Raw genomic sequence first — 23,972 nt, 5'->3', positions numbered from 1 at the left:
CTGGGCCCCCCTGGATGCCTGGGCCCCCCTGGACGCCTGGGCCCCCTGGGACTCCTGGGCCCCCCTGGACGCCTGGGCCCCCCGGGACTCCTGGGCCCCCTCGGGCGCCTTCCCTCGAGGAGGAGCTGCAGGAGGCCATTCGGCGAGCGCAGGTATGTTGGGGGGGGGTGGCGCCATCGGGACCCCCCCCCAGAGCCCCCAAAATGCCTCTGAGACCCCCCCGGAGACCCTTGACTCCTGAAGGACCCCTCGGAGCCCCCCAAACGCCCCTGGGGCCCCCCAGAGCCCTCTGAGACCCCTGCAGTGTCCCCCCACCACCTCTGGGACCCCCCCAAGAGCCCCCAAAATGCCTCTAGGACCCCCTCAAGCCCCCAAAACCCCTCCAGGACCCCCCGGAGCCCCCTGATTCCTAAGAGACCCCCCCACCCTCCCTGGCTGCTCTGGGACCCCCCCATCAGAGACCCCTAACCCCCCCCGGAGCCCTCAAAATGCCTCCAGGACCCCCCCAGGGACCCTTGACTCCTGAAGGACCCCCTGGAGCCCCCCAAATGCCCCTGGGAGCCCCAAACCCCTCTCAGACCCCTCCAGTGCCCCCCACCACCTTTGGGACCCCCCCAGAGCCCCCAAATGCCCCCACGGAGTCCCTTGACTCCCCCCTTTTGAGCCCCCCCAGACCCCCCCGATCCCCCCCCCGAGCCCTGCAGCCCCCCCCCCAAACCGCCCCCCCGGCTCCGTCCCCCCAGCTGGCGCCCGGCGAGTCCATCCGGGACATCCTGGAGGAGCCGCTGCTCTGCTCAGGTGGGTCCAGGGGGGGGCACGTGGGGGGGGCACGGTGGGGGGGACACGGCCGGGGGGGACACGGCGGGGGGGGGACACGGCCGGGGGGGACACGGCGGGGGGGGTACGGCGGGGGGGGGCACGGTGGGGGGGACACGGCCGGGGGGGGCACGGCGGGGGGGGCACGGTGGGGGGGGGACACGGCCGGGGGGGGCACGGCGGGGGGGGCACGGTGGGGGGGGACACGGTGGGGGGGGCACGGTGGGGGGGGCACGGCCGGGGGGGGGCAAGGTGGGGTGGGCACGGCGGGGGGGGTACGGCGGGGGGGCACGGTGGGGGGGGGACACGGCCGGGGGGGGCACGGCGGGGGGGGGTACGGCGGGGGGGCACGGCGGGGGGGGGTACGGCGGGGGGGACACGGCGGGGGGGGACACGGCGGGGGGGGCACGGCCGGGGGGGGCACGGCGGGGGGGGGCACGGCGGGGGGGACACGGCGGGGGGGGACACGGCGGGGGGGGCACGGCCGGGGGGGGGACACGGCGGGGGGGGGCACGGCGGCCGCCCCACGTCCCCCCACTCACGCCCCCCCCCCGCCCCGGCCCAGGTGACCTCCCACCGCCGCCGCCCCCCCCCGACGAGCTGCCCCCCAAGAAGCCCCGCCGGGGCCCCGGCGCCCCCCCCGGCCCGGCCCGCCGCCCCCCCCCCGGCTGGCTGGAGGCCCTGGCGGCCCCCGGCCCCCCCGGCCCCCCGGACGCCCCCGAGCTCGGCGCCGGCCCCCACGCCGACCTGCTGGGCCAGCGCTGGTAGAGCCGCCGGGGGGGGACGGGGGGGGCCGGGGGGGCCGGGCCCGAGGCTGAGCCCCCCCCGCCCCCACGGGGGCCCCAATAAAGCTCCTTCGGCTCCTTCGGTGTCGGGGAAATGGAGGCACGGGGGGGCCCAGGCGTCCGGGGGGCCCAGGCGTCCGGGTGCCACATCCCACCCCGGGGGGGGCCCAGGCGTCCGAGGGACCCAGGCATCCGGGTGCCACATCCCACCCCGGGGGGGCCCAGGTGTCCGAGGGACCCAGGCGTCCGGGTGCCACATCCCACCCCGGGGGGGCCCAGGCGTCCGAGGGGCCCAGGCGTCCGGGTGCCACATCCCACCCCGGGGGGGGGGCCCAGGCGTCCGAGGGACCCAGGCATCCGGGTGCCACATCCCACCCCGGGGGGGGGCCCAGGCGTCCGGGTGCCACATCCCACCCCGGGGGGGCCCAGGCGTCCGAGGGGCCCAGGCGTCTGGGTGCCACATCCCACCCCGGGGGGGCCCAGGCGTCCGAGGGACCCAGACGTCCAGGTGCCACATCCCACCCCGGGGGGGCCCAGGCGTCCGAGGGACCCAGACATCCGGGTGCCACATCCCACCCCGGGGGGGGCCCAGGCGTCCGAGGGACCCAGGCATCCGGGTGCCACATCCCACCCCGGGGGGGGGCCCAGGTGTCCGGGTGCTGCTTCCCACTCCAGGGGGGCCCAGGCGTCCGGGGGGCCCAGGCATCCGGGTGCCACATCCCACCCCGGGGGGGCCCAGGCGTCCGAGGGACCCAGGCGTCCGGGTGCCACATCCCACCCCGGGGGGGCCCAGGCGTCCGGGGGACCCAGGCGTCCGGGTGCCACATCCCACCCCGGGGGGGGCCCAGGCGTCCGAGGGACCCAGGCGTCCGGGTGCCACATCCCACCCCGGGGGGGGGGCCCAGGCGTCCGAGGGACCCAGGCGTCCGGGTGCCACATCCCACCCCGGGGGGGGCCCAGGCGTCCGAGGGACCCAGGCGTCCGGGTGCCACATCCCACCCCGGGGGGGGCCCAGGCGTCCGAGGGACCCAGGCGTCCGGGTGCCACATCCCACCCCGGGGGGGCCCAGGCGTCCGAGGGGCCCAGGCGTCCGGGTGCCACATCCCACCCCGGGGGGGGCCCAGGCGTCCGGGTGCCACATCCCACCCCAGGGGGGGCCCAGGCATCCGAGGGACCCAGGCATCCGGGTGCCACATCCCACCCCGGGGGGGCCCAGGCGTCCGAGGGACCCAGGCGTCCGGGTGCCACATCCCACCCCGGGGGGGGCCCAGGCGTCCGAGGGACCCAGGCGTCCGGGTGCCACATCCCACCCCGGGGGGCCCAGGCGTCCGAGGGACCCAGGCGTCCGGGGGGCTCTGCCGCTCCCTTTATTGCTGCGGGGGGGGGTCCGGGCGGGTCCCGCCGTCCCTGCGGTCGCCCCGTCGCCGCAGACAGGCCCTGGGGGGGGGGGGTGGAGACACCAGAGTGGGCGGGGCTGTGTCAGGCCACGCCCGCCGAGGCGGAGGGGGCGTGGCTCCCCAATCCCCGCCCCCCCCGTGGGCGTGTCCCCGCCGGCCCCGCCCCCTCCGCGCTCACCAGGCGGCGGCGGCGGCGGCAGCGAGGCAGAAGAGGCCGGAGGCGGCGGCGGCGGCGGCGGCGGCGGCTCGGGCGGGCGCGGGGCGGCCCGGGAGGGGCGGCGGGGTCGGCGCTCGCCAGCGGGGCTCGGCCGCCGTCACTGCGGGCGGCGGGGGGGCCCTTGGGGGGGGGGGACGGGACATCCCGCACGCCGGGGCCCCCCGGACGCCGGGGCCCCCCCCAGACACCAGCCCCCCCCCCCGGACTCCAGACCCCTCCCGGACGCCTGGGCCCCCTGGACACCAGGGCTCCCCCAGACTCCAGACCCCCCCCCGGGCTCCAGACACCTCCCGGACGCCTGGGCCCCCCGGACGCCGGGGCTCCCCCAGACTCCAGACCCTCCCCCGGACTCCAGACCCGTCCCCGGATGCCAGACTCCCGCCCGGACACCGGGGCCCCTCCGGACTCCAGACCCCCCCCCCGGACGCCTGGGCCCCCCGGACGCCTGGGACCCCCTGGACACCTGGGCCCCCTGGACACCAGGGCTCCCCCAGACTCCAGACCCCCCCCTGGACTCCAGACACCTCCCAGACGCCTGGGCCCCCCCGGACTCCAGACCCCTCCCGGACGCCGGGTCCCCCCTGGACTCCAGACCCCCCCCCGGACACCTGGGCCCCCCGGGCGCCTGGGCCCCCCGGACACCGGGGCCCCCCCAGACTCCAGACCCCTCCCGGACGCCGGGTCCCCCCTGGACTCCAGACCCCCCCCGGACGCAGGGGCCCCCCCGGACGCCTGGGCCCCCCCGGACGCCTGGGCCCCCCGGATGCCGGGGTCCCCCCGGACGCCTGGGCCCCCTGGACGCCGGGTCCCCCCTGGACTCCATACACCCCCCGGACACCTGGGCCCCCCCGGACGCCTGGTCCCCCCGGATGCTGGGGCCCCCCCGGACGCCTGGGCCCCCCTGGACGCCTGGGCCCCCCCCCGGACGCCGGGGTCCCCCCCCACGGACACCTGGGCCCCCCGGACGCCTGGGCCCCCCGGATGCCGGGGTCCCCCCGGACGCCTGGGCCCCCCGGACGCCTGGGCCCCCCCCGGGCGCCGGGGCCCCCCCGGACACCTGGGCCCCCTGGACACCAGGGCTCCCCCAGACGCCAGGGCCCCCCCCGGACTCCAGACACCTCCCGGACGCCTGGGCCCCCCCCGGACGCCGGGGCCCCCCCCGGACGCCTGCCCCTGCCCCTCCCCGGACGCCAGGGCCCCCCCCCGGACGCCTGGGCCCCCGGACTCCAGACCCCTCCTGGACGCCGGGTCCCCCCTGGACTCCATACCCCCCCCGGACACCTGGGCCCCCCGGGCGCCTGGGCCCCCCGGACACCGGGGCCCCCCCGGACTCCAGACCCCTCCCGGACGCCGGGTCCCCCCTGGACTCCATACCCACCCCGGACACCTGGGCCCCCCGGGCGCCTGGGCCCCCCGGACACCGGGGCCCCCCCGGACTCCAGACCCCTCCCGGACGCCGGGTCCCCCCTGGACTCCATACACCCCCTTGGACACCTGGGCCCCCCGGACACCTGGGCCCCCCGGACGCTTGGGCCCCCCGGATGCCGGGGTCCCCCCGGACGCCTGGGCCCCCTGGACGCCGGGTCCCCCCTGGACTCCATACACCCCCCGGACACCTGGGCCCCCCGGACACCTGGGCCCCCCGGATGCCTGGGCCCCCCCCCGGACGCCTGGGCGCCCCCGGACGCCTGGGCCCCCCCGGACGCCGGGGTCCCCCCCCACGGACACCTGGGCCCCCCGGACGCCTGGGCCCCCCGGATGCCGGGGTCCCCCCGGACGCCTGGGCCCCCCGGACGCCTGGGCCCCCCCGGACGCCTGGCCCCCCCCCCGGACGCCGGGGCCCCCCCGGACTCCATACACCCCCCGGACACCTGGGCCCCCCGGATGCCTGGGCCCCCCCCCCGGACGCCTGGGCGCCCCCGGACGCCTGGGCCCCCCCCCGGACGCCGGGGCCCCCCCGGACCTGCCACGCGGAAGCGCAGCTCGGAGCAGCGCTGGCCCCGCGGGTTGAGCATCTCGCAGCGGTAGCGGCCGCCGGCGGCGCCCGTCACCCGCCGCCGCACCAGGAAGGCGTCGGGGCCCGGCCGCCAGCTCCCCGCTCGCCGCCGGCCGCCGCCGCCTGCGGGCACCGGACCGGGGGGGGGGGTCAGGGGGGGTCGGGGGGTCCCGGCGCCCCCCGGCTCGGGGGCGGGGGGCCGGCCGCACCCGGTAGAAGACGTAGGTCTTGGTGCCGTGGGCGGCCCGGTGCCAGGCCAGGCCGCAGTCCAGGATCAGGGTCCTCGTCCGCCGCCACCGAGAGCCGCCGCTCTGCCGGGGGGGGGGGGGTCAGGGACCCCCCTCTGGGACCCCCCCTCTGGGACCCCCCCCGGGACCCCCTCTGGGACCCCCCCAAACCCGCCTACCCCCCGGGACCCCCCTCTGGGACCCCCCCTCTGGGACCCCCCAAACCCGCCTACCCCCCGGGACCCCCCCCAGGACCCCCCCTCTGGGACCCCCCCTCTGGGACCCCCCCAAACCCGCCTACCCCCCGGGACCCCCCCAGCACCCCCCCTCTGGGACCCCCCCCTCTGGGACCCCCCCAAACCCGCCTACCCCCCCGGGACCCCCCTCTGGGACCCCCCCTGGGACCCCGCCCAAACCCACCTACCCCCGGGACCCCCCTGGGACCCCGCCCCAAACCCGCCTACCCCGGGACCCCCCTTCTGGAACCCCCCCGGGACCCCCCTCTGGGACCCCCCCTCTGGGACCCCCCTCTGGGACCCTCCAAACCCGCCTACCCCCCGGGACCCCCCCCAGGACCCCCCCCGGGACCCCCCCAAACCCGCCTACCCCCCCGGGGACCCCCCCGGGACCCCCCTCTGGGACCCCCCCCAAACCCACCTACTCCCCGGGACCCCCCTCTGGGACCCCCCTCTGGGACCCCCCCAAACCCGCCTACCCCCCGAGACCCCCCCCAGGACCCCCCTCTGGGACCCCCCCAAACCTGCCTCCCCCCCGGGCCCCCCCGTCTGGGACCCCCCCAAACCCGCCTACCCCCCGGGACCCCCCTCTGGGACCCCCCCTCTGGGACCCCCCCAAACCCGCCTACCCCCCGGGACCCCCCCCAGGACCCCCCCTCTGGGACCCCCCTCTGGGGACCCCCCCAAACCCGCCTACCCCCCGGGACCCCCCAGCACCCCCCCTCTGGGACCCCCCCCTCTGGGACCCCCCCAAACCGCCTACCCCCCGGGAACCCCCCTCTGGGACCCCCCCTGGACCCCGCCCAAACCCACCTACCCCGGGACCCCCCCCTGGGACCCCGCCCAAACCCGCCTACCCCCGGGACCCCCCTTCTGGAACCCCCCCGGGACCCCCCTCTGGACCCCCCCTCTGGGACCCCCCTCTGGGACCCTCCAAACCCGCCTACCACCCCCGGGACCCCCCCCAGGACCCCCCCCGGGACCCCCCCAAACCCGCCTACCCCCCCGGGACCCCCCCGGGACCCCCCTCTGGGACCCCCCCCAAACCCACCTACTCCCCGGGACCCCCCTCTGGGACCCCCCTCTGGGACCCCCCCAAACCCGCCTACCCCCCGAGACCCCCCCCAGGACCCCCCTCTGGGACCCCCCCAAACCTGCCTCCCCCCCGGGCCCCCCCGTCTGGGACCCCCCCAAACCCACCTACCCACCGGGACCCCCCCAGGACCCCCCTTTGGGACCCCCCCGGGACCCCCCTCTGGGAACCCCCCCGGGACCCCCTCCAAACCCGCCTCCCCCCCTGGGACTCCCCCTCTGGGACCCCCCTAAACCTGCCTCCCCCCCCGAGACCCCCCTCTGGGACCCCCCCGGGACCACCCCCTCTGAAACCCCCCTCTCTGGGACCCCCCCTAAACCCACCCCCCTCTGGGACTCCCCCCCTGGCACCCCCCCGGGACCCCCCCCTCTCTGGGACCCCCCCAAACCCGCCTCCCCCCTCTGGGACCCCTCCAAACCTGTCTCCCCCCGGGACCCCACCCCTCCCAGCACCCCCAAACCTGCTGGGGGTCGGGACCCCCCCCGGCACCCCCAAACCTGCCTGCCCCCCCAGGACCCCCCCAAACCAGCCCTAGGACCCCCCATCCTGCACCCTCAAAACCCCCCAGATCTGCCCCTGAGACCCCCAATATCTCCCCGGGACCCCCCAAATCTGCCCCCCAGGACCCCCCCAACCCACCCCCAAAACCCCCCATCCCTGCACCCCCCAAACCCCCCAAATCTGCACCTCCAGGACCCCCCAAACCACCCCCGGGCCCCCCCCGGGCCCCCCCAGCCCCTCACCGCCGCAGAGCAGCCCCCGGGCGCAGGCGAAGAGCGAAGCGTTGCAGGACTCGCAGTCGATCCAGACCTGCTCCATGCGCCCTGCGCCGGGGGGGGGGGGCGTTTTGGGGGGGGGGAGGCCGTGACCCCCCCCAACACCGCCTGCATCACCCCCCCCCCCCAACTCACCGCAGGTGTTGGGGCAAAACACTGCAAGAGGAGAAAAGGGGGGGGGTGAGGGGGTGGCGGGGCCTGGCCGGGGGGGTCCGGGGGGGTCGGGGGGGGGTCGGGGTCTCGCCTTCGCGCTGGAAGCGCCGCATGAGCAGCTCGAAGTGGTCCTTGACCTCCTGCAGCGCCCAGTAGAGCTCGTTGAAGATCCGCTCGTCTGGGGTTGGGGGGGGGGGAGGCACCCAGTGAGCCGCCGCTCCCACCGCCCCACCGTTAGGTTCCAGAGTTAACACGCCGGCAGGGTTAGTGGCAGTATTGCGGGTCCCTGTGAGGGGGTAGGACCCACTGCCCCACCATTAGGTTCCAGAGTTAACACGTCAGCAGTGTTAGCAGTGCTGTTGTGGGTCCCCGTTACGGGTCAGGACCTGCCACCCCATCATTAGGCTCCAGAGTTAACACGTTAGCAGTGCTGTTGCGGGTCCCCATTCTGGGTCAGGACCCACCGTGCCACCATTAGGTTCCAGTGTTAACACATTGGCAGCGTTAGCAGTGCTGTTATGTGTCCCCGTTATGGGTCGGGCCCCGCCGCCCCACCATTAGGCTCCAGAGTTAACATGTCAGTGGGGTTAGCAGGGGTCCCTGCGAGGGGTCAGGACCCACTGCCCCAGCATTAGGTTCCAGTGTTAACACATCGGCAGCGTTAGCAGTGCCCTTACGGGTTGGGCCCCGCCGCCCCACCATTAGGCTCCAGAGTTAACATGTCAGTGGGGTTAGCAGGGGTCCCTGTGAGGGGTCAGGACCCACTGCCCCACCATTAGGTTCCAGTGTTAACACATCAGTGGCAGCGTTAGCAGTGCCCTTATGGGTCGGGCCCCGCCGCCCCACCATTAGGCTCCAGAGTTAACATGTCAGTGGGGTTAGCAGGGGTCCCTGTGAGGGGTCAGGACCCACTGCCCCACCATTAGGTTCCAGTGTTAACACATCGGCGGCAGCGTTAGCAGTGCCCTTACGGGTCGGGCCCTGCCGCCCACCATTAGGCTCCAGAGTTAACATGTCAGTGGGGTTAGCAGGGGTCCCTGCGAGGGGTCAGGACCCACTGCCCCACCATTAGGTTCCAGTGTTAACACATCGGCGGCAGTGTTAGCAGTGCCCTTACGGGTCGGGCCCCGCCGCCCCACCATTAGGCTCCAGAGTTAACATGTCAGTGGGGTTAGCAGGGGTCCCTGCGAGGGGTCAGGACCCACTGCCCCACCATTAGGTTCCAGTGTTAACACATCGGCGGCAGCATTAGCAGTGCCCTTACGGGTCGGGCCCCGCCGCCCCACCATTAGGCTCCAGAGTTAACGCGCCGGCGGGAGGGGTTGTTAGCGGGTCCCGGCCTCACCTCGGTGGTCCTGCTCCATGAGGCGGCCGACGGTGCGGCGGAAGTGAGCGGAGGCTTCCTGCAGCGTGGGCTCGTCTGCGGCGGCCGGGGCGGGGGGGAGGCGGTGGGTTTCGGGGCGGGACGGGGGGCAGCGGCGGTGGGGAGGGGGGGGGGGCTCACCGATGACGCCCATGAAGGCGCGGGGGTGGCGGGGCAGCCGGGCCAGGCCCCGCAGGCCCCGGCGCAGCAGACCGGCCACCCGGGCCCGCAGCTCGGGCTGCCGGGGCAGCGCCCGGCCCAGGAAGGGCCCCGTCAGGACGCCCAGCGCCCGGGCCGCCCCCGGCTCGCACAGCACGCAGCCCCCCGCCGTCATGGCCGCCCCCGCCGCCGTCATGGCCGCCACCGCCGCCGTCATGGCCGCCAGGGCCGCCAGGGCCGCCCCCGCCGCCGTCATGGCCGCCTCCGCCGCCGTCATGGCCGCCCTCCGCCGCATCCGCCCTTCTCCGCGGAGACCGCCCGCCGACGGGCCACGCCCCCTTCTGGGCCACACCCCCCATTCCAGACCACACCCCCCATTCCAGGCCACACCCCCAATCCAGACCACGCCCTCTTTCAGGCTCTGCCCCCTATTCCAGACCACGCCCCCCTAATTCCAGACCACGCCCCCCTAATTCCAGGCCACGCCCCCTTCTGGGCCTCACACTCTGTTCTAGGCCATGCCCTCCTCCAGGCCCCTCCCCCTCTTCCAGGCCCCGCCCCTATTCCGGTCCTCCTTTCAGGCTCCGCCCCCTTCTAGGCCCCTACCGGCCTTCTGAAGGGAACCCTGCTGCTGATAGGCCACGCCCCCTCCCTAGCTAGGCCACGCCCCCTCCACTCTAGGCAACGCCCCCTCATTAGGCCACGCCCCCCCTGAGGGGGGGCCACCACCAGGCCATGCTGCTGTCTAGGCCACGTCCCCACCCCCGTAGGCCACACCCCCTGGATAGGCCACGCCCCTATGGGGCATACCTCTATAGGCCACACCCCCAAGGGGCCCTCCACTAGGCCATGCTGCCCTCTAGGCCACGCCCCCTCACTAGGCCACACCCCCAGAGGGGGCCTCCATGAGGCCACACCCTCCTCTAGGCCACACCCTCCTCTAGGCCACGCCCCCCACTAGGCTCCTCCCCCCGAGGAGCTCTTGCACAAGCCCAAGCCCCTGTGTTAGGCCACACCCCCGTGGTAGGACACGCCCCTCCTTGGCCACACCCACTCCCCCACAGCTCCAACAAGGGCCTCCCCAATAGGCCACGCCCCCATGGGAACCCCCGCCTCCTGCCCCAGCCACGCCTCCCACATGGACACGTCACATCATAGCCACGCCCCCCAGCACTGCCCCGCCCCCAGCAGCACCCTGGCCCCGCCCAGGCAGATGTTGCCATGTTTCCATGGTAACGGGCAGGCCAGGACTCTATGGTTTGGGATCTGGAGGACCAGGTCTCTATGGTTTTGGGCTTGAAGGACCAGATCTCTATGGTTTTGATCCTGGAGGACCAGGACTCTATGGTTTGCAGCCTGGAGGACCATCTCTCTATGGTTTGCAGCCTGGAGGACCAGATCTCTATGGTGTTGGGCCCATAGCTAGCCCGTTCCCATGGTAACAGGACGGGAGGGGTCCCTGCTACCCCTAGGCCGCGTCTCCATGGCTACGGGTCGGGGTCAAGGGTCGCCCCGGGTTGTCTCCATGGTAACAGGTCGGGGTGGGGGGGGGGTCCCTTCCCCCCGGGCCCCTCCCCCCTCTCCATCCCCGGGTTAAAACCCCAAAATATCCGCCTGGCACTTTAAGGGGCTGATGACGTCATCGCCACCGCCCCCTCTTCTGATTGGCCAGCGCTCCATGGGGGCGTGGCTTAGTCGTCCGGCGGTGGCGGGGCCGCCGCTGCGCTCCGATTGGCTGGAAGCGCGGCGGGGGCGGGGCTTGCGGGAGAGCGCCGCCGCGGAGGGGGGGAGGGGGCGGGAGGAGCGCGCTTTGATTGGCTGCGAGCGGGGGAGGGGGAGGGGGCGGGGCCTGGGGAGAGCGGAGCCTGCCATTGGCCAGCCCGGGCGGGCGCAGCGGATTGGTGGGCCGGGGGGCGCTTCCGGCCGGGCCGGGGGCCGGCGCTGATTGGCTGCGGCGGGGATGGCGGCGCGCAGGTGAGGGGAGGGCGGCGGGGTCGGGGGTCGCGGGGGGGGGGGGCACGTGGGCCACGCGGCCCGGCGCGCGGGGACCGGTCACGTGTGGGGGGAGAGGTCGCGTGTGGGAGGGACAGGTCACGTGTGGGGGGAGAGGTCACGTGTGGGAGGAGTGGTCACGTGTGGGGGGAGTGGTCACGTGTGCGTGGAGAGACGGGTCACGTGTGAGGGGACAGACGGTCGCCTGTGGGGAGACCGGTAACATGTATGTGTGTGGGGACAGGTCGGGTGGGGGGGCAGGTCACGCGTGGGGGGACAGGTAACACGTGCGGGGGGCTGGGTCACGTGTGCGTGGGGACGGGTCACACGTGTGTGGGGAAACCGGTCACGTATGTGTGTGGGACCGGTCACGCGTGGGGGGCAGGTCACACGTGTGTGGGGAGACAGGTCACGTGTGTGGGGCTGGGTCACGTGTGGGGGGACAGGTAACATGTATGGGGGGGTTGGGTCACGTATGTGTGTGGGGACCGGTCACGGGTAGGGGGGACCGGTCACACGTGTGTGGGGGGACCGGTCACGTGTGTGAGGACAGGTCACGTGTGTGCAGGGTAGCTCACACACGCGTACGTGGGGACAGGTCGCACACGGGTGTGGGGGCAGGACACGTGTGTGTGGGGACATGTCACGCATGTGGGTGGGGACAGGTCACATGTGGGGACAGGTCATGTGTGTGCGGGGTAGCATGCACACAGGTGCAGGGGGACAGCTCATGCGTGTGCGTGGGGACAGGTCACGCGTGTGCACGGGGACAGGTCAGACACATATGGGGACCGGTCACGCGTGTGCAGAGAGAGGTCACGCGTGTGCTCGGGGACAGGTCATGTGGGGGGGGACCGGTCACGCGTGTGCAGAGAGAGGCCACGTGTGTGCATGGGGACAGGTCACACACATGTGGGGACCGGCCACACGTGTGCAGAGAGAGGTCACGCATGTGCGCGGGGACAGCTCATGTGGGGGGGGGGACCGGCCACGCGTGTGCAGAGAGAGGCCACGCGTGTGCTCGGGGGACCGGTCACGCGTGTGCAGAGAGAGGTCACGCATGTGCGCGGGGACAGCTCATGTGGGGGGGGGACCAGCCAGGCGTGTGCAGAGAGAGGCCACGCGTGTGCTCGGGGGACCGGTCACGCGTGTGCAGAGAGGCCACGCTGTGCACGGGGACAGGTCACACACATGTGGGGACCGGCCACGCGTGTGCGCGGGGGACCGGCCAGGCGTGTGCAGAGAGAGGCCACGCGTGTGCAGAGAGAGGCCATGCGTGTGCACGGGGACAGGTCACACACATGTGGGGACCGGCCACGCGTGTGCAGAGAGAGGCCACGCGTGTGCAGAGAGAGGTCACGCGTGTGCGCGGGGACAGCTCACGTGGGGGGGGACCGGTCACGCGTGTGCAGAGAGAGGTCACGCGTGTGCAGAGAGAGGCCATGCGTGTGCGCGGGGACAGCTCATGTGGGGGGGGGGGGACCGGTCACGCGTGTGCAGAGAGAGGCCAGGCGTGTGCAGAGAGAGGTCACGCGTGTGCGCGGGGACAGCTCACGTGGGGGGGACCGGTCACGCGTGTGCAGAGAGAGGCCACGCGTGTGCATGGGGACAGGTCACACACATGTGGGGACCGGCCACGCGTGTGCTCGGGGGACCGGCCACGCGTGTGCAGAGAGAGGCCAGGCGTGTGCAGAGAGAGGTCACGCGTGTGCGCGGGGACAGCTCACGTGGGGGGGACCGGCCACACGTGTGCAGAGAGAGGTCACGCGTGTGCATGGGGACAGGTCACACATATGGGGACCAGTCATGCGTGTGCTTGGGGGACCGGCCAGGCGTGTGCAGAGAGAGGTCACGCGTGTGCAGAGAGAGGCCACGCGTGTGCACGGGGACAGGTCACACACATGTGGGGACCGGTCACGCGTGTGCAGAGAGAGGTCACGCGTGTGCAGAGAGAGGTCACGCGTGTGCAGAGAGAGGCCACACGTGTGCGCGGGGACAGGTCACACACATGTGGGGACCGGCCACGCGTGTGCAGAGAGAGGCCACGCGTGTGCAGAGAGAGGCCATGCGTGTGCGCGGGGACAGCTCATGTGGGGGGGGGGGACCGGTCACGCGTGTGCAGAGAGAGGCCAGGCGTGTGCAGAGAGAGGTCACGCGTGTGCAGAGAGAGGTCACGCGTGTGCAGAGAGACGTCACGCGTGTGTGCGGGGACAGCTCACGTGGGGGGGGACCGGTCACGCGTGTGCAGAGAGAGGCCAGGCGTGTGCAGAGAGAGGTCACGCGTGTGCGCGGGGGACAGGTCACACACATGTGGGGACCGGCCACGCGTGTGCTCGGGGGACCGGCCAGGCGTGTGCAGAGAGAGGTCACGCGTGTGCAGAGAGAGGCCACGCGTGTGCTCGGGGACAGGTCACACACATGTGGGGACTGGCCACGCGTGTGCAGAGAGAGGCCACGCGTGTGCTCGGGGACAGGTCACACACATGTGGGGACCGGCCACGCGTGTGCTCGGGGGACCGGCCACGCGTGTGCAGAGAGAGGCCACACGTGTGCGCGGGGACAGCTCACGTGGGGGGGGACCGGTCACGCGTGTGCAGAGAGAGGCCACGCGTGTGCTCGGGGACAGGTCATGTGGGGGGGGACCGGTCACGCGTGTGCAGAGAGAGGCCACGTGTGTGCATGGGGACAGGTCACACACATGTGGGGACCAGTCACGCGTGTGCTCGGGGGACAGGTCACGCGTGTGCAGAGAGAGGCCACGCGTGTGCGCGGGGACAGGTCACACACATGTGGGGACCGGCCAGGCGTGTGCAGAGAGAGGTCACACGTGTGCAGAGAGAGGTCACACGTGTGCATGGGGACAGGTCACACACATGTGGGGACCGGCCAGGCGTGTGCAGAGAGAGGTCACACGTGTGCAGAGAGAGGTCACGCGTGTGCGCGGGGACAGCTCACGTGGGGGGGACCGGTCACGCGTGTGGCCGGCGCGCGCCTGACGCGGGGCGCGTGGCGTGTGCTGCAGGGCGGCCGTGGCCGGGGCCCGGCTGGGCCGGGTGGCGCCGGGCAGCAGCATCCTCTTCCTCTGCGACATGCAGGAGCGCTTCCGGCCCAGCGTCGCCTTCTTCCCCCAGGTCGTCGCCGTCGCCGCCCGCCTGCTCCAGGTAGCGGGCCCAGGCGTCCGGGCGCCCCGTCCCCCCCCGTCCCGCCCCGTCCCGCCCCGCGGGGGCCCAGGCGTCCGGGCGCCCCGTCCCGCCCCATCCTGCAGGGGCCCAGGCGTCCGGGCGCCCCGTCCCGCCCCGTCCCACCTCGCAGGGGCCCAGGCGTCCGGGCGCCCCGTCCCGCCCCGTCCCGCCCCATCCTGCAGGGGCCCAGGTGTCCGGGCGCCCCACCCCGCCCCGTCCCGCCCCGCGGGGGCCCAGGCGTCCGGGCGCCCCGTCCCGCCCCGTCCCGCCCCGCAGGGGCCCAGGTGTCCGGGTGCCCCATCCCGCCCTGCAGGGGCCCAGGCGTCCGGGCGCCCCGCCCCGTCCCGCCCCGTCCCGCGCCGCGGGGGCCCAGGCGTCCGGGCGCCCCGTCCCGCCCCGTCCCGCCCCGTCCCGCCCCGCGGGGGCCCAGGCGTCCGGGCGCCCCGTCCTGCCCCGTCCCGCCCCACAGGGGCCCAGGCGTCCGGGCGCCCCGTCCCGCCCCGTCCCGCCCCGCAGGGGCCCAGGCGTCCGGGCGCCCCGTCCTGCCCTGTCCCACCCCGCAGGGGCCCAGGCGTCCGGGCGCCCCGTCCTGCCCTGTCCCACCCCGCGGGGGCCCAGGCGTCCGGGCGCCCCATCCCGCCCCGTCCCGCCCCGCGGGGGCCCAGGCGTCCGGGCGCCCCGTCCCGCCCCATCCTGCAGGGGCCCAGGCGTCCGGGCGCCCCGTCCCGCCCCGTCCCGCCCCGCGGGGGCCCAGGCGTCTGGGCGCCCCATCCCGCCCCGTCCCGCCCCGTCCCGCCCCACAGGGGCCCAGGCGTCCGGGCGCCCCGTCCCGCCCCGTCCCGTCCCGCCCCATCCTGCAGGGGCCCAGGCGTCCGGGCGCCCCGTCCCGCCCCGTCCCGCCCCGCGGGGGCCCAGGCGTCTGGGCGCCCCATCCCGCCCCGTCCCGCCCCGTCCCGCCCCACAGGGGCCCAGGCGTCCGGGCGCCCCGTCCCGCCCCGTCCCGCCCCGTCCCGCCCCGCGGGGGCCCAGGCGTCCGGGTGCCCCGTCCCGCCCCGTCCCGCCCCGTCCCGCCCCGTCCCGCCCCGCGGGGGCCCAGGCGTCCGGGCGCCCCGTCCCAACCCGTCCCGCCCCGCGGGGGCCCAGGCGTCCGGGCGCCCCGTCCCGCCCCGCCCCGCCCCGTCCCGCCCCGCGGGGGCCCAGGCGTCCGGGCGCCCCGTCCCGCCCCGCGGGGGCCCAGGCGTCCGGGCGCCCCGTCCCGCCCCGTCCCGCCCCGCAGGGGCCCAGGCGTCCGGGCGCCCCGTCCTGCCCTGTCCCACCCCGCGGGGGCCCAGGCGTCCGGGCGCCCCATCCCGCCCCGTCCCGCCCCGCGGGGGCCCAGGCGTCCGGGCGCCCCGTCCCGCCCCGTCCCGCCCCGCAGGGGCCCAGGCGTCCGGGCGCCCCGTCCCGCCCCGTCCCGCCCCGTCCCACCTCGCAGGGGCCCAGGCGTCCGGGCGCCCCGTCCCGCCCTGTCCCACCCCGCAGGGGCCCAGGTGTCCGGGTGCCCCATCCCGCCCTGCAGGGGCCCAGGTGTCCGGGCACCCTGGACCCCTCTGACCCCACCCCGCAGGGGCCCAGGCGTCCAGGCGCCCCGTCCCACCCCGCGGGGGCCCAGGTGTCCGGGTGCCCCGTCCCACCCTGCAGGGGCCCAGGTGTCCGGGCGCCCCGTCCCACCCTGCCCCGCAGGGGCCCAGGCGTCCGGGTGCCCCGTCCTGCCCCGTCCCGCCCCACAGGGGCCCAGGCGTCCGGGCGCCCTGTCCCGCCCCACAGGGGCCCAGGTGTCCAGGCACCCTGTCCCATCCCGCCCCACAGGGGCCCAGGCGTCCGGGCACCTGGCACCCCTCTGGCCCCGCCCCGCAGGGGCCCAGGCGTCCGGGTGAGCCCATTCCACCCCACTGGCTCCTCCAGGGACCCAGGTGTCCGGGCACCCGACCAGCCCTGTGAACTGCCACCTCCCGGGGCCCAGGCATCCGGGTGGCCCTGCTCACCCCCCCATGCACCTGGGGGGAGTCCCAGGCGTCCGGGCCGCTTGGCGGGGGGGCCCAGGCGTCCGGGCCCCATAGTGGGGGGCCCTGGTGTCCGAGCTGCTTGGTGGGGATCCTAAGCGTCCGGGCGCCATGGTGGGGGGGCCCCGGCGTCCGGGCGGTGTGGTGGGGGGGCCCTGGCGTCCGGGTGCCATAGTGGGGGGCCCCAGCGTCCGGGCGGCGTGGCGGGGGGCCCCGGCATCTGGGCACCATAGCGGGGGGCCCCAGCGTCCGGGCGGCGTGGCGGGGGGCCCCGGCGTCTGGGCACCATAGCGGGGGGCCCTGGCATCCGGGCGGCGTGGCGGGGGGCCCCGGCGTCTGGGCACCATAGCGGGGGGCCCTGGCGTCCGGGCGGCGTGGCGGGGGGTCCCCGGCGTCCGGGTGCCATAGCGGGGGTCCCTGGGTCCCCGGCGTCCGGGCAGTGTGGCGGGGGTCCCCGGCGTCCGGGCGCCATAGCGGGGGTCCCCAGCGTCCGGGCGGCGTGGCGGGGGGCCCCGGCGTCTGGGCACCATAGCGGGGGGCCCTGGCATCCGGGCGGCGTGGCGGGGGGTCCCCGGCGTCCGGGTGCCATAGCGGGGGTCCCCGGCGTCCGGGCGGCGTGGCGGGGGGCCCCGGCGTCCGGGCACCATAGCGGGGGTCCCTGGGGCCCCGGTGTCCGGGCGGCGTGGCGGGGGGAGCCCCGGCGTCCGGGCACCATAGCGGGGGTCCCTGGGTCCCCGGCGTCCGGGCGGCGTGGCGGGGGGCCCCGGCGTCTGGGCACCATAGCGGGGGGCCCTGGCGTCCGGGCGGCGTGGCGGGGAGCCCTGGCATCCGGGCGCCATAGCAGGGGGCCCCGGCATCCGGGCGGCGTGGCGGGGGAGCCCCGGCGTCCGGGCACCATAGCGGGGGTCCCTGGGGCCCCGGCGTCCGGGCGGCGTGGCGGGGGGAGCCCCGGCGTCCGGGCAGTGACGGGCGCCGCCAGGCGTGCCGGGAGCTGGGGGTGCCGGCGGTGGTGACGGAGCAGCACCCGCGGGCGCTGGGCCCCACCGTGCCCGAGCTGGGCGCCCACGACCTGCCCAAGCACCCCAAGACCTGCTTCAGCATGCTGGTGCCGGCCGTGGAGGCCGAGCTGCGGGCCCGGCCCGGCCTGGCCGCCGTCCTGCTCTGCGGCATCGAGACCCAGGCCTGCGTCCTGGTGCGCCCCGCGGGGGGCCCAGGCGTCCGGGGGGGGGCTGGAGGGGGGCCCAGGCGTCCGGGTGGGGGGCTGGAGGGGGGCCCAGGCGTCCTGGTGCGCCCCGCGGGGGGCCCAGGCGTCCGGGGGGGGGCTGGAGGGGGGCCCAGGCGTCCTGGTGCGCCCCGCGGGGGGCCCAGGCGTCCGGGGCGGGGGGCTGGAGGGGGGCCCAGGCGTCCTGGTGCGCCCCGCGGGGGGCCCAGGCGTCCGGGGGGGGTTGGGGGGGGGCCCAGGCGTCCTGGTGCACCCCGTGGGGGGCCCAGGCGTCCGGGGGAGGGGGCTGGAGGGGGGCCCAGGCGTCCTGGTGCGCCCCGCGGGGGGCCCAGGCGTCCGGGGGGGGCTGGAGGGGGGCCCAGGCGTCCGGGGGGGGTTGGGGGGGGCCCAGGCGTCCTGGTGCACCCCGTGGGGGGCCCAGGCGTCCGGGGGAGGGGGCTGGAGGGGGGCCCAGGCGTCCTGGTGCGCCCCGCGGGGGGCCCAGGCGTCCGGGGGGGGCGCTGGAGGGGGGCCCAGGCGTCCGGGGCAGGGGGCTGGAGGGGGGCCCAGGCGTCCTGGTGCGCCCCGTGGGGGGCCCAGGCGTCCGGGGGAGGGGGTTGGAGAGGGCCCGGGGGGTCCTGGTGCGCCCCGCGGGGGGCCCAGGCGTCCGGGGCGGGGGGCTGGAGGGGGGCCCAGGCGTCCGGGTGGGGGGCTGGAGGGGGCCCAGGCGTCCTGGTGCGCCCCGCGGGGGGCCCAGGCGTCCGGGGGGGGCTGGAGGGGGGCCCAGGCGTCCGGGTGGGGGGCTGGAGGGGGCCCAGGCGTCCTGGTGCGCCCCGCGGGGGGCCCAGGCGTCCGGGGGGGGGCTGGAGGGGGGCCCAGGCGTCCGGGTGGGGGGCTGGAGGGGGCCCAGGCGTCCGGGGGGGGGCTGGAGGGGGGCCGGGGGGTCCTGGTGCGCCCCGCGGGGGGCCCAGGCGTCCGGGGGGGGCTGGAGGGGGGCCCAGGCGTCCTGGTGCGCCCCGCGGGGGGCCCAGGTGTCCGGGGGGGGGCTGGAGGGGGGCCCAGGCGTCCGGGGGGGGGTTGGGGGGGGCCCAGGCGTCCTGGTGCACCCCGTGGGGGGCCCAGGCGTCCGGGGGAGGGGGCTGGAGGGGGGCCCAGGCGTCCTGGTGCGCCCCGCGGGGGGCCCAGGCGTCCGGGGGAGGGGGCTGGAGGGGGGCCCAGGCGTCCGGGGGGGGGCTGGAGGGGGGCCGGGGGGTCCTGGTGCGCCCCGCGGGGGGCCCAGGCGTCCGGGGCGGGGGCTGGAGGGGGGCCCAGGCGTCCTGGTGCGCCCCACGGGGGGCCCAGGCGTCCGGGGGGGGGCTGGAGGGGGGCCCAGGCGTCCTGGTGCGCCCCGCGGGGGGCCCAGGCGTCCGGGGCGGGGGGCTGGAGGGGGGCCCAGGTGTCCGGGGCAGGGGGCTGGAGGGGGGCCCAGGCGTCCTGGTGCGCCCCGCGGGGGGCCCAGGCGTCCGGGGGGGGGCTGGAGGGGGGCCCAGGCGTCCTGGTGCGCCCTGCGGGGGGCCCAGGCGTCCAGGGCGGGGGGCTGGAGGGGGACCCTGGTGTCCGGGGCAAGGGGCTGGAGGGGGGCCCAGGCGTCCTGGTGCGCCCCGCGGGGGGCCCAGGTGTCCGGGGGGGGGCTGGAGGGGGGCCCAGGCGTCCTGGTGCGCCCCGCGGGGGGCCCAGGCGTCCAGGGCGGGGGCTGGAGGGGGGCCCAGGTGTCCGTGGCAAGGGGCTGGAGGGGGGCCCAGGCGTCCTGGTGCGCCCCGCGGGGGGCCCAGGCGTCCGGGGGGGGCTGGAGGGGGACCCTGGTGTCCAGGGCAAGGGGCTGGAGGGGGGCCCAGGCGTCCTGGTGCGGCCCGCGGGGGCCCAGGCGTCCGGGGCGGGGGGCTGGAGGGGGGCCCAGGTGTCCTGGTGCGCCCCGCGGGGCCTGGGGGGGGGCCCAGGGAGCAGGGTGCAGGTGTCGGGGGGGGGACCCGGGGGTCAGGAGGGCCCAGGCAGCCGGGGGGTCCCCAGTGGGTGCCAGGCCCTGTGGGTGGGGGCGGGGCGGCCCGGACGCCCTGGGCCCCGGGGGGGGTGGGGACACAGCGCGGCTCCCCCCCCCCCCCCCCCGCAGAGCACGGCGCTGGATCTGCTGGAGCGCGGCCTGGACGTGCACGTGGTGGTGGACGCCTGCTCGTCCCGCAGGTGGGGGCCGGGGGGGGGCCACGCCGGGGGGGCCGGGGGTGACCCCTGGGGGGGGGTCAGGGGTGCTCACGCTGGGGTGGGGGGGGTCAGGGGGGTTCCCCAAGCTGGGGGGTCAGGGGGGCCCCACGCCGGGGGGGGGGCCCACGCTGGGGGGCCGGGGGTGATGCCGGGGGGGTCAGGGGGGTTCCCCAAGCTGGGGGGGGGTCCCCCACGCCGGGGGGTCGGGGGGCGCCCCACACCGGGAGGGGTTGGGGGAGTTATGCTGGGGGGGGGGTCAGGCGGGTGCCCCACACCGGGGGGGTCGGGGGGGGTGACGCCGGGGGGGGTCATGGGGGTGCCCCACACCAGGGGGGTCGGGGGGGTGACGCCGGGGGGGGGTCAGGCGGGTGCCCCACACCAAGGGGTGTCGGGGGTGGCGCCGGGGGGGTCGCGGGGTGCCCCACACCCGGGGGGGTCGGGGGGTGATGCCGGGGGGGTCGAGGGGGTGATGCTGGGGGGGGGTCGGGGGTGACGCCGGGGGGGTCGGGGGGTGCCCACACCCGGGGGGGGTCAGGGGGGTGAGGCCGCCCCCCCGTCCCCCCCAGCCAGCTCGACCGGCTGGTGGCCCTGGGCCGCCTGCGCCAGAGCGGCGCCTTCCTGACCACCAGCGAGAGCCTCATCCTGCAGCTGCTGGGCGACGCCGCCCACCCCCGCTTCCGCCAGGTCGGCCCCGCCCCGGGAGCCCCGCCCCCGGAGCCCCGCCCCTCTAGGCCCCACCCCCCGAGGAACCACGCCCCCAAGACCCCCCACCACCCTTCTGGACAAGCTTAGCGGTCTGTCCTGTCCCCCGTGGCCCCGCCCATCTAATAGCCCTCCCCCTGGGAGCCACGCCCCCGAGGAACCCCACCCCTGGGAGCCACGCCCCCCAAGAGCGCCCCCCCCCCAACACCCAACTGGACATGCTTAGCGGTCTGTCCTACCCTCATGGCCACGCCCACCTGATAGCTCCGCCCACCTTATAGCCCCGCCCCTTGGGAGCCACACCCCTGGGAGCCCCGCCCCAAGGAACCACGCCCCCCAAGAGCCCCCCCCAGCACCCTACTGGACATGCTTAGCGGTCTGTCCTGCCCCAAGACACCACCCACCTGATAGCCCCGCCCACCTGATAGCCCCGCCCCTTGGGAGCCACACCCTGGGAGCCCCGCCCCAAGGAACCACGCCCCCCAAGAGCCCCCCCCCAACACCCTACTGGACATGCTTAGCAGTCTGTCCTACCCTCATGGCCCCGCCCACCTGATAGCCCCTCCACTGGAGCCCCGCCCCTTGGGAGCCACACCCCTTGGAGCCCCACCCCCAGGAACCACGCCCCCCAAGAGCCCCCCCCCAGCACCCTACTGGACATGCTTAGCGGTCTGTCCTGCCCCAAGACACCGCCCACTTGATAGCCCCGCCCACCTGATAGCCCCGCCCCTTGGGAGCCACACCCCTGGGAGCCCCGCCCCAAAGAACCACGCCCCCCAAGAGCCCCCCCCCCAGCACCCTACTGGACATGCTTAGTGGTCTGTCCTGCTCCCCATGGCCCCGCCCACCTTATAGCTCTGCCCCCTGTGAGCCCCGCCCCCGATAAACCACACCCTGGGAGCCCCGCCCCCGAGGAACCACGCCCCCCCAAGAGCTTCCCCCCAACACCCTTCTGGACAAGCCTAACGGTTGGCCCCGCCCACAGGTCCTCCCCAGCCCCGCCCACTAAGGTGCTGCCTTTAGCCCCGCCCACCAGGCAGCGGCACATGGCCTGGCCCAGCCGGTTTAACCTGGCCCCCGCCCCACCAGAATGGGGGGAGGAGACTCCTCTAGCCCCACCCACCAGCCAGCCTGGCCCCGCCCACCAGGCCTCTCCCCCCCAGCACCCGGCTGGGGCAGAAGGCCCCGCCCCCTGGCCTGTAGCTCCGCCTCCTGGCCTGTAGCCCCGCCCCCTGGCTCATAGTCCCACCCTGATCCTGTAGCACCGCCCCCGGCCTTAGCCCAGCCCCCAGCCTTAGCTCCGCCCCCGGCTTTAGCCCTGCCCCCTACTGTAGCCCCGCCCCCGGCCATTAGCCCCGCCCCCGGCCTTAGCCCCGCCCACCGGCTCTCTCGCAGGTGCAGCAGCTGATCAAGGAGCCGGCGCCGGACAGCGGGCTGCTGGCGCTGCTGGGGGGCCCCGGCGTCCTGCAGGGGTGACCCCCCCGCTGCGGTCCCGCGGCGCGCACACGCGTGTGCGGTGCCGCGTCACCCCCCCCGCTGCGGTCCCGCGCGCGCACACGCGTGTGCGGTGCCGCGTCACCCCCCCCCCCGCTGCGGTCCCGCGCGCCGCACACGCGGGTAATAAACGCAGCTGTGGTCACATGTGTGCGTATGCGTGTGCAGCGCCGGGCGGTGGGGGGGTGGGTGCCGGAACATGCGTGTAGGGTTGCGTGGGGGTCACATGTGTCCGGTTGTGGGGGGGGGTCATGTGTGTCCATCCATGGGGGTCACGCGTGTCCAGCCATGGGGGATCATGTGCGTCAGCTGTGGGTTGGGAGTCACGTGTCCATCCGTGGGGGTCACGTGTGTCCAGCCATAGGGGTCGCACGTGTCGTCCGTGGGGTCACACATGACCGTCCGTGGGCTGACGTCACACGTGTCAGCTGTGGGGTCACACGTGTTGTCCGTGGGGTCATACGTGACCGTCCGTGGGCTGACGTCACACGTGTCGGCCGTGGGGTCACACGTGACCGTCCAGGGGCTGACGTCACGCGTGTTCGTCCGTGGGGGTCACACGTGTCGGCCGTGGGGGTCACACGTGACCATCCGTGGGCTGACGTCACGCGTGTTCGTCCGTGGGGGTCACACGTGTCGGGCCGTGGGGTCACACGTGACCATCCGTGGGCTGACGTCACGCATGTTCGTCCGTGGGGGGTCACACGTGACGGGCCGTGGGCTGACGTCACGCGTGTTCGTCTGTGGGGGGGTCACACGTGTCGGCCGTGGGGTCACACGTGACCATCCGTGGGCTGACGTCACGCATGTTCGTCCGTGGGGGGTCACACGTGACCACCCGTGGGCTGACGTCACGCGTGTCCAGACGCGTAGCGGTGGGGGGCGGGAGGGTATTCCCCCATCGGCGCCCCGCCCCCCGCGCTGATTGACAGGCGCCGCCGCCAATGGGCGCCGCCGCCGCCGCCCGGCCCTTTTCTTAATGAAGCCCCAGGCGGGGGGGGGGGGAGGCCCCGCCCCCGCCCACCCCATTGGCCGCGCTCGGCCAATCAGCGCCGCTCGCGCCCCCCCCCGCGCTCGCAGACCCCCCCCCCCCGCCCGGCGGGCTCCGTCCCTGCCGCGCCGGCACCGCCGGCACCGGGGGCCGCGGGGGCCCGGCCCGGTTCGGCCCTTCCGACCCCTCGCACCCCCCCTGCCCGACCCCTCGGGCCCCCCCTGCCCGGCCCTTCCGACCCCCCCGGTTCTGCCCTTCCGACCCCCCCAGCTCGGCTCCCGGGACCCCCCTGGTTCGGCTCCTCGGACCCCCCCAGCTCGGCTCCCGGGACCCCCCCGGTTTGGCTCCTCGGACCCCCTGGTTCAGCTCATCTGACCCCCCCCCCGGCTCGGCCCGTTTGGCTCCTCGGACCCCCCCGGTTCAGCTCTTCCGACCCCCCCGGTTCGGCTCCCGGGACCCCCCCGGTTCGGCTCCTCGGACCCCCCGGTTCAGCTCATCTGACCCCCCCCCGGCTCGGCCCGTTTTGGCTCCTCGGACCCCCCCGGTTCAGCTCTTCCGACCCCCCGGTTCGGCTCCTGGGACCCCCTGGTTCGGCCCGGTTTGGCTCCTTGGACCCCCCCAGCTCGGCTCCTCGGACCCCCCCGGTTCAGCTCTTCCGACCCCCCCGGTTCGGCTCCTGGGATCCCCCCGGTTCGGCTCGGCCCGGTAAGGGGGGGGGGGGGCGGGTGGCCGGTGCCGGGAGGGGCGGCCGGGGCGGTTGCCGTGGTGACAGGGGGAGCGGGGCAGTGAGTGACAGCGGGTGTTGTGTGTGACAGCGTGACAGCGGGTGTGCGTGTGACAGCGGGTGTTGTGTGTGACAGCGTGACAGCGGGTGTGCATGTCACAGCGTGACAGCGGGTGTGCGTGTGACAGCGT

At 76.5% G+C, this 23,972-nt stretch overlaps 2 protein-coding genes across 4 annotated transcripts; one reads left to right on the top strand and one right to left on the bottom strand.

Annotated features, from left to right (window-relative positions):
- Window positions 1-5,359: 5,359 nt before the first annotated feature.
- IZUMO1 (izumo sperm-oocyte fusion 1) lies at window positions 5,360-9,099 on the bottom strand. The gene is made up of 5 exons (XM_068929198.1): window positions 9,042-9,099; window positions 7,788-7,874; window positions 7,679-7,699; window positions 7,511-7,591; window positions 5,360-5,522 (listed from the first exon to the last, which is right to left on the bottom strand). Exons 1-5 carry the CDS (start codon window positions 9,058-9,060, stop codon window positions 5,362-5,364), a joined length of 369 nt encoding a protein of 122 aa, XP_068785299.1. The 5' UTR covers window positions 9,061-9,099; the 3' UTR covers window positions 5,360-5,361.
- A 2,025-nt stretch (window positions 9,100-11,124) lies between these two features.
- On the top strand, window positions 11,125-22,215 carry ISOC2 (isochorismatase domain containing 2). 3 transcript variants are annotated; one of them, XM_068929228.1, is made up of 7 exons: window positions 11,125-11,192; window positions 14,233-14,371; window positions 17,414-17,626; window positions 19,782-19,852; window positions 20,437-20,554; window positions 21,968-22,055; window positions 22,107-22,169. In XM_068929228.1, the coding sequence occupies exons 1-6, from the start codon at window positions 11,179-11,181 to the stop codon at window positions 22,046-22,048; spliced, it is 636 nt and encodes a 211-aa protein (XP_068785329.1). In that variant the 5' UTR covers window positions 11,125-11,178; the 3' UTR covers window positions 22,049-22,055; window positions 22,107-22,169. The 3 variants fall into 3 exon arrangements, with proteins under 3 accessions (XP_068785329.1, XP_068785328.1, XP_068785330.1); XM_068929227.1 differs by having other exon boundaries at window positions 21,968-22,215; XM_068929229.1 differs by lacking the exon at window positions 11,125-11,192 and adding an exon at window positions 11,355-11,436 and having other exon boundaries at window positions 21,968-22,215.
- The last annotated feature ends 1,757 nt before the right edge of the window (window positions 22,216-23,972 follow it).

Source organism: Struthio camelus, unplaced genomic scaffold, assembly GCF_040807025.1.
Source record: "Struthio camelus isolate bStrCam1 unplaced genomic scaffold, bStrCam1.hap1 HAP1_SCAFFOLD_82, whole genome shotgun sequence".
In the NCBI taxonomy this organism is placed as follows: Eukaryota; Metazoa; Chordata; class Aves; order Struthioniformes; family Struthionidae; genus Struthio; species Struthio camelus.
This window is presented reverse-complemented; position numbering and strand designations above follow the sequence as displayed.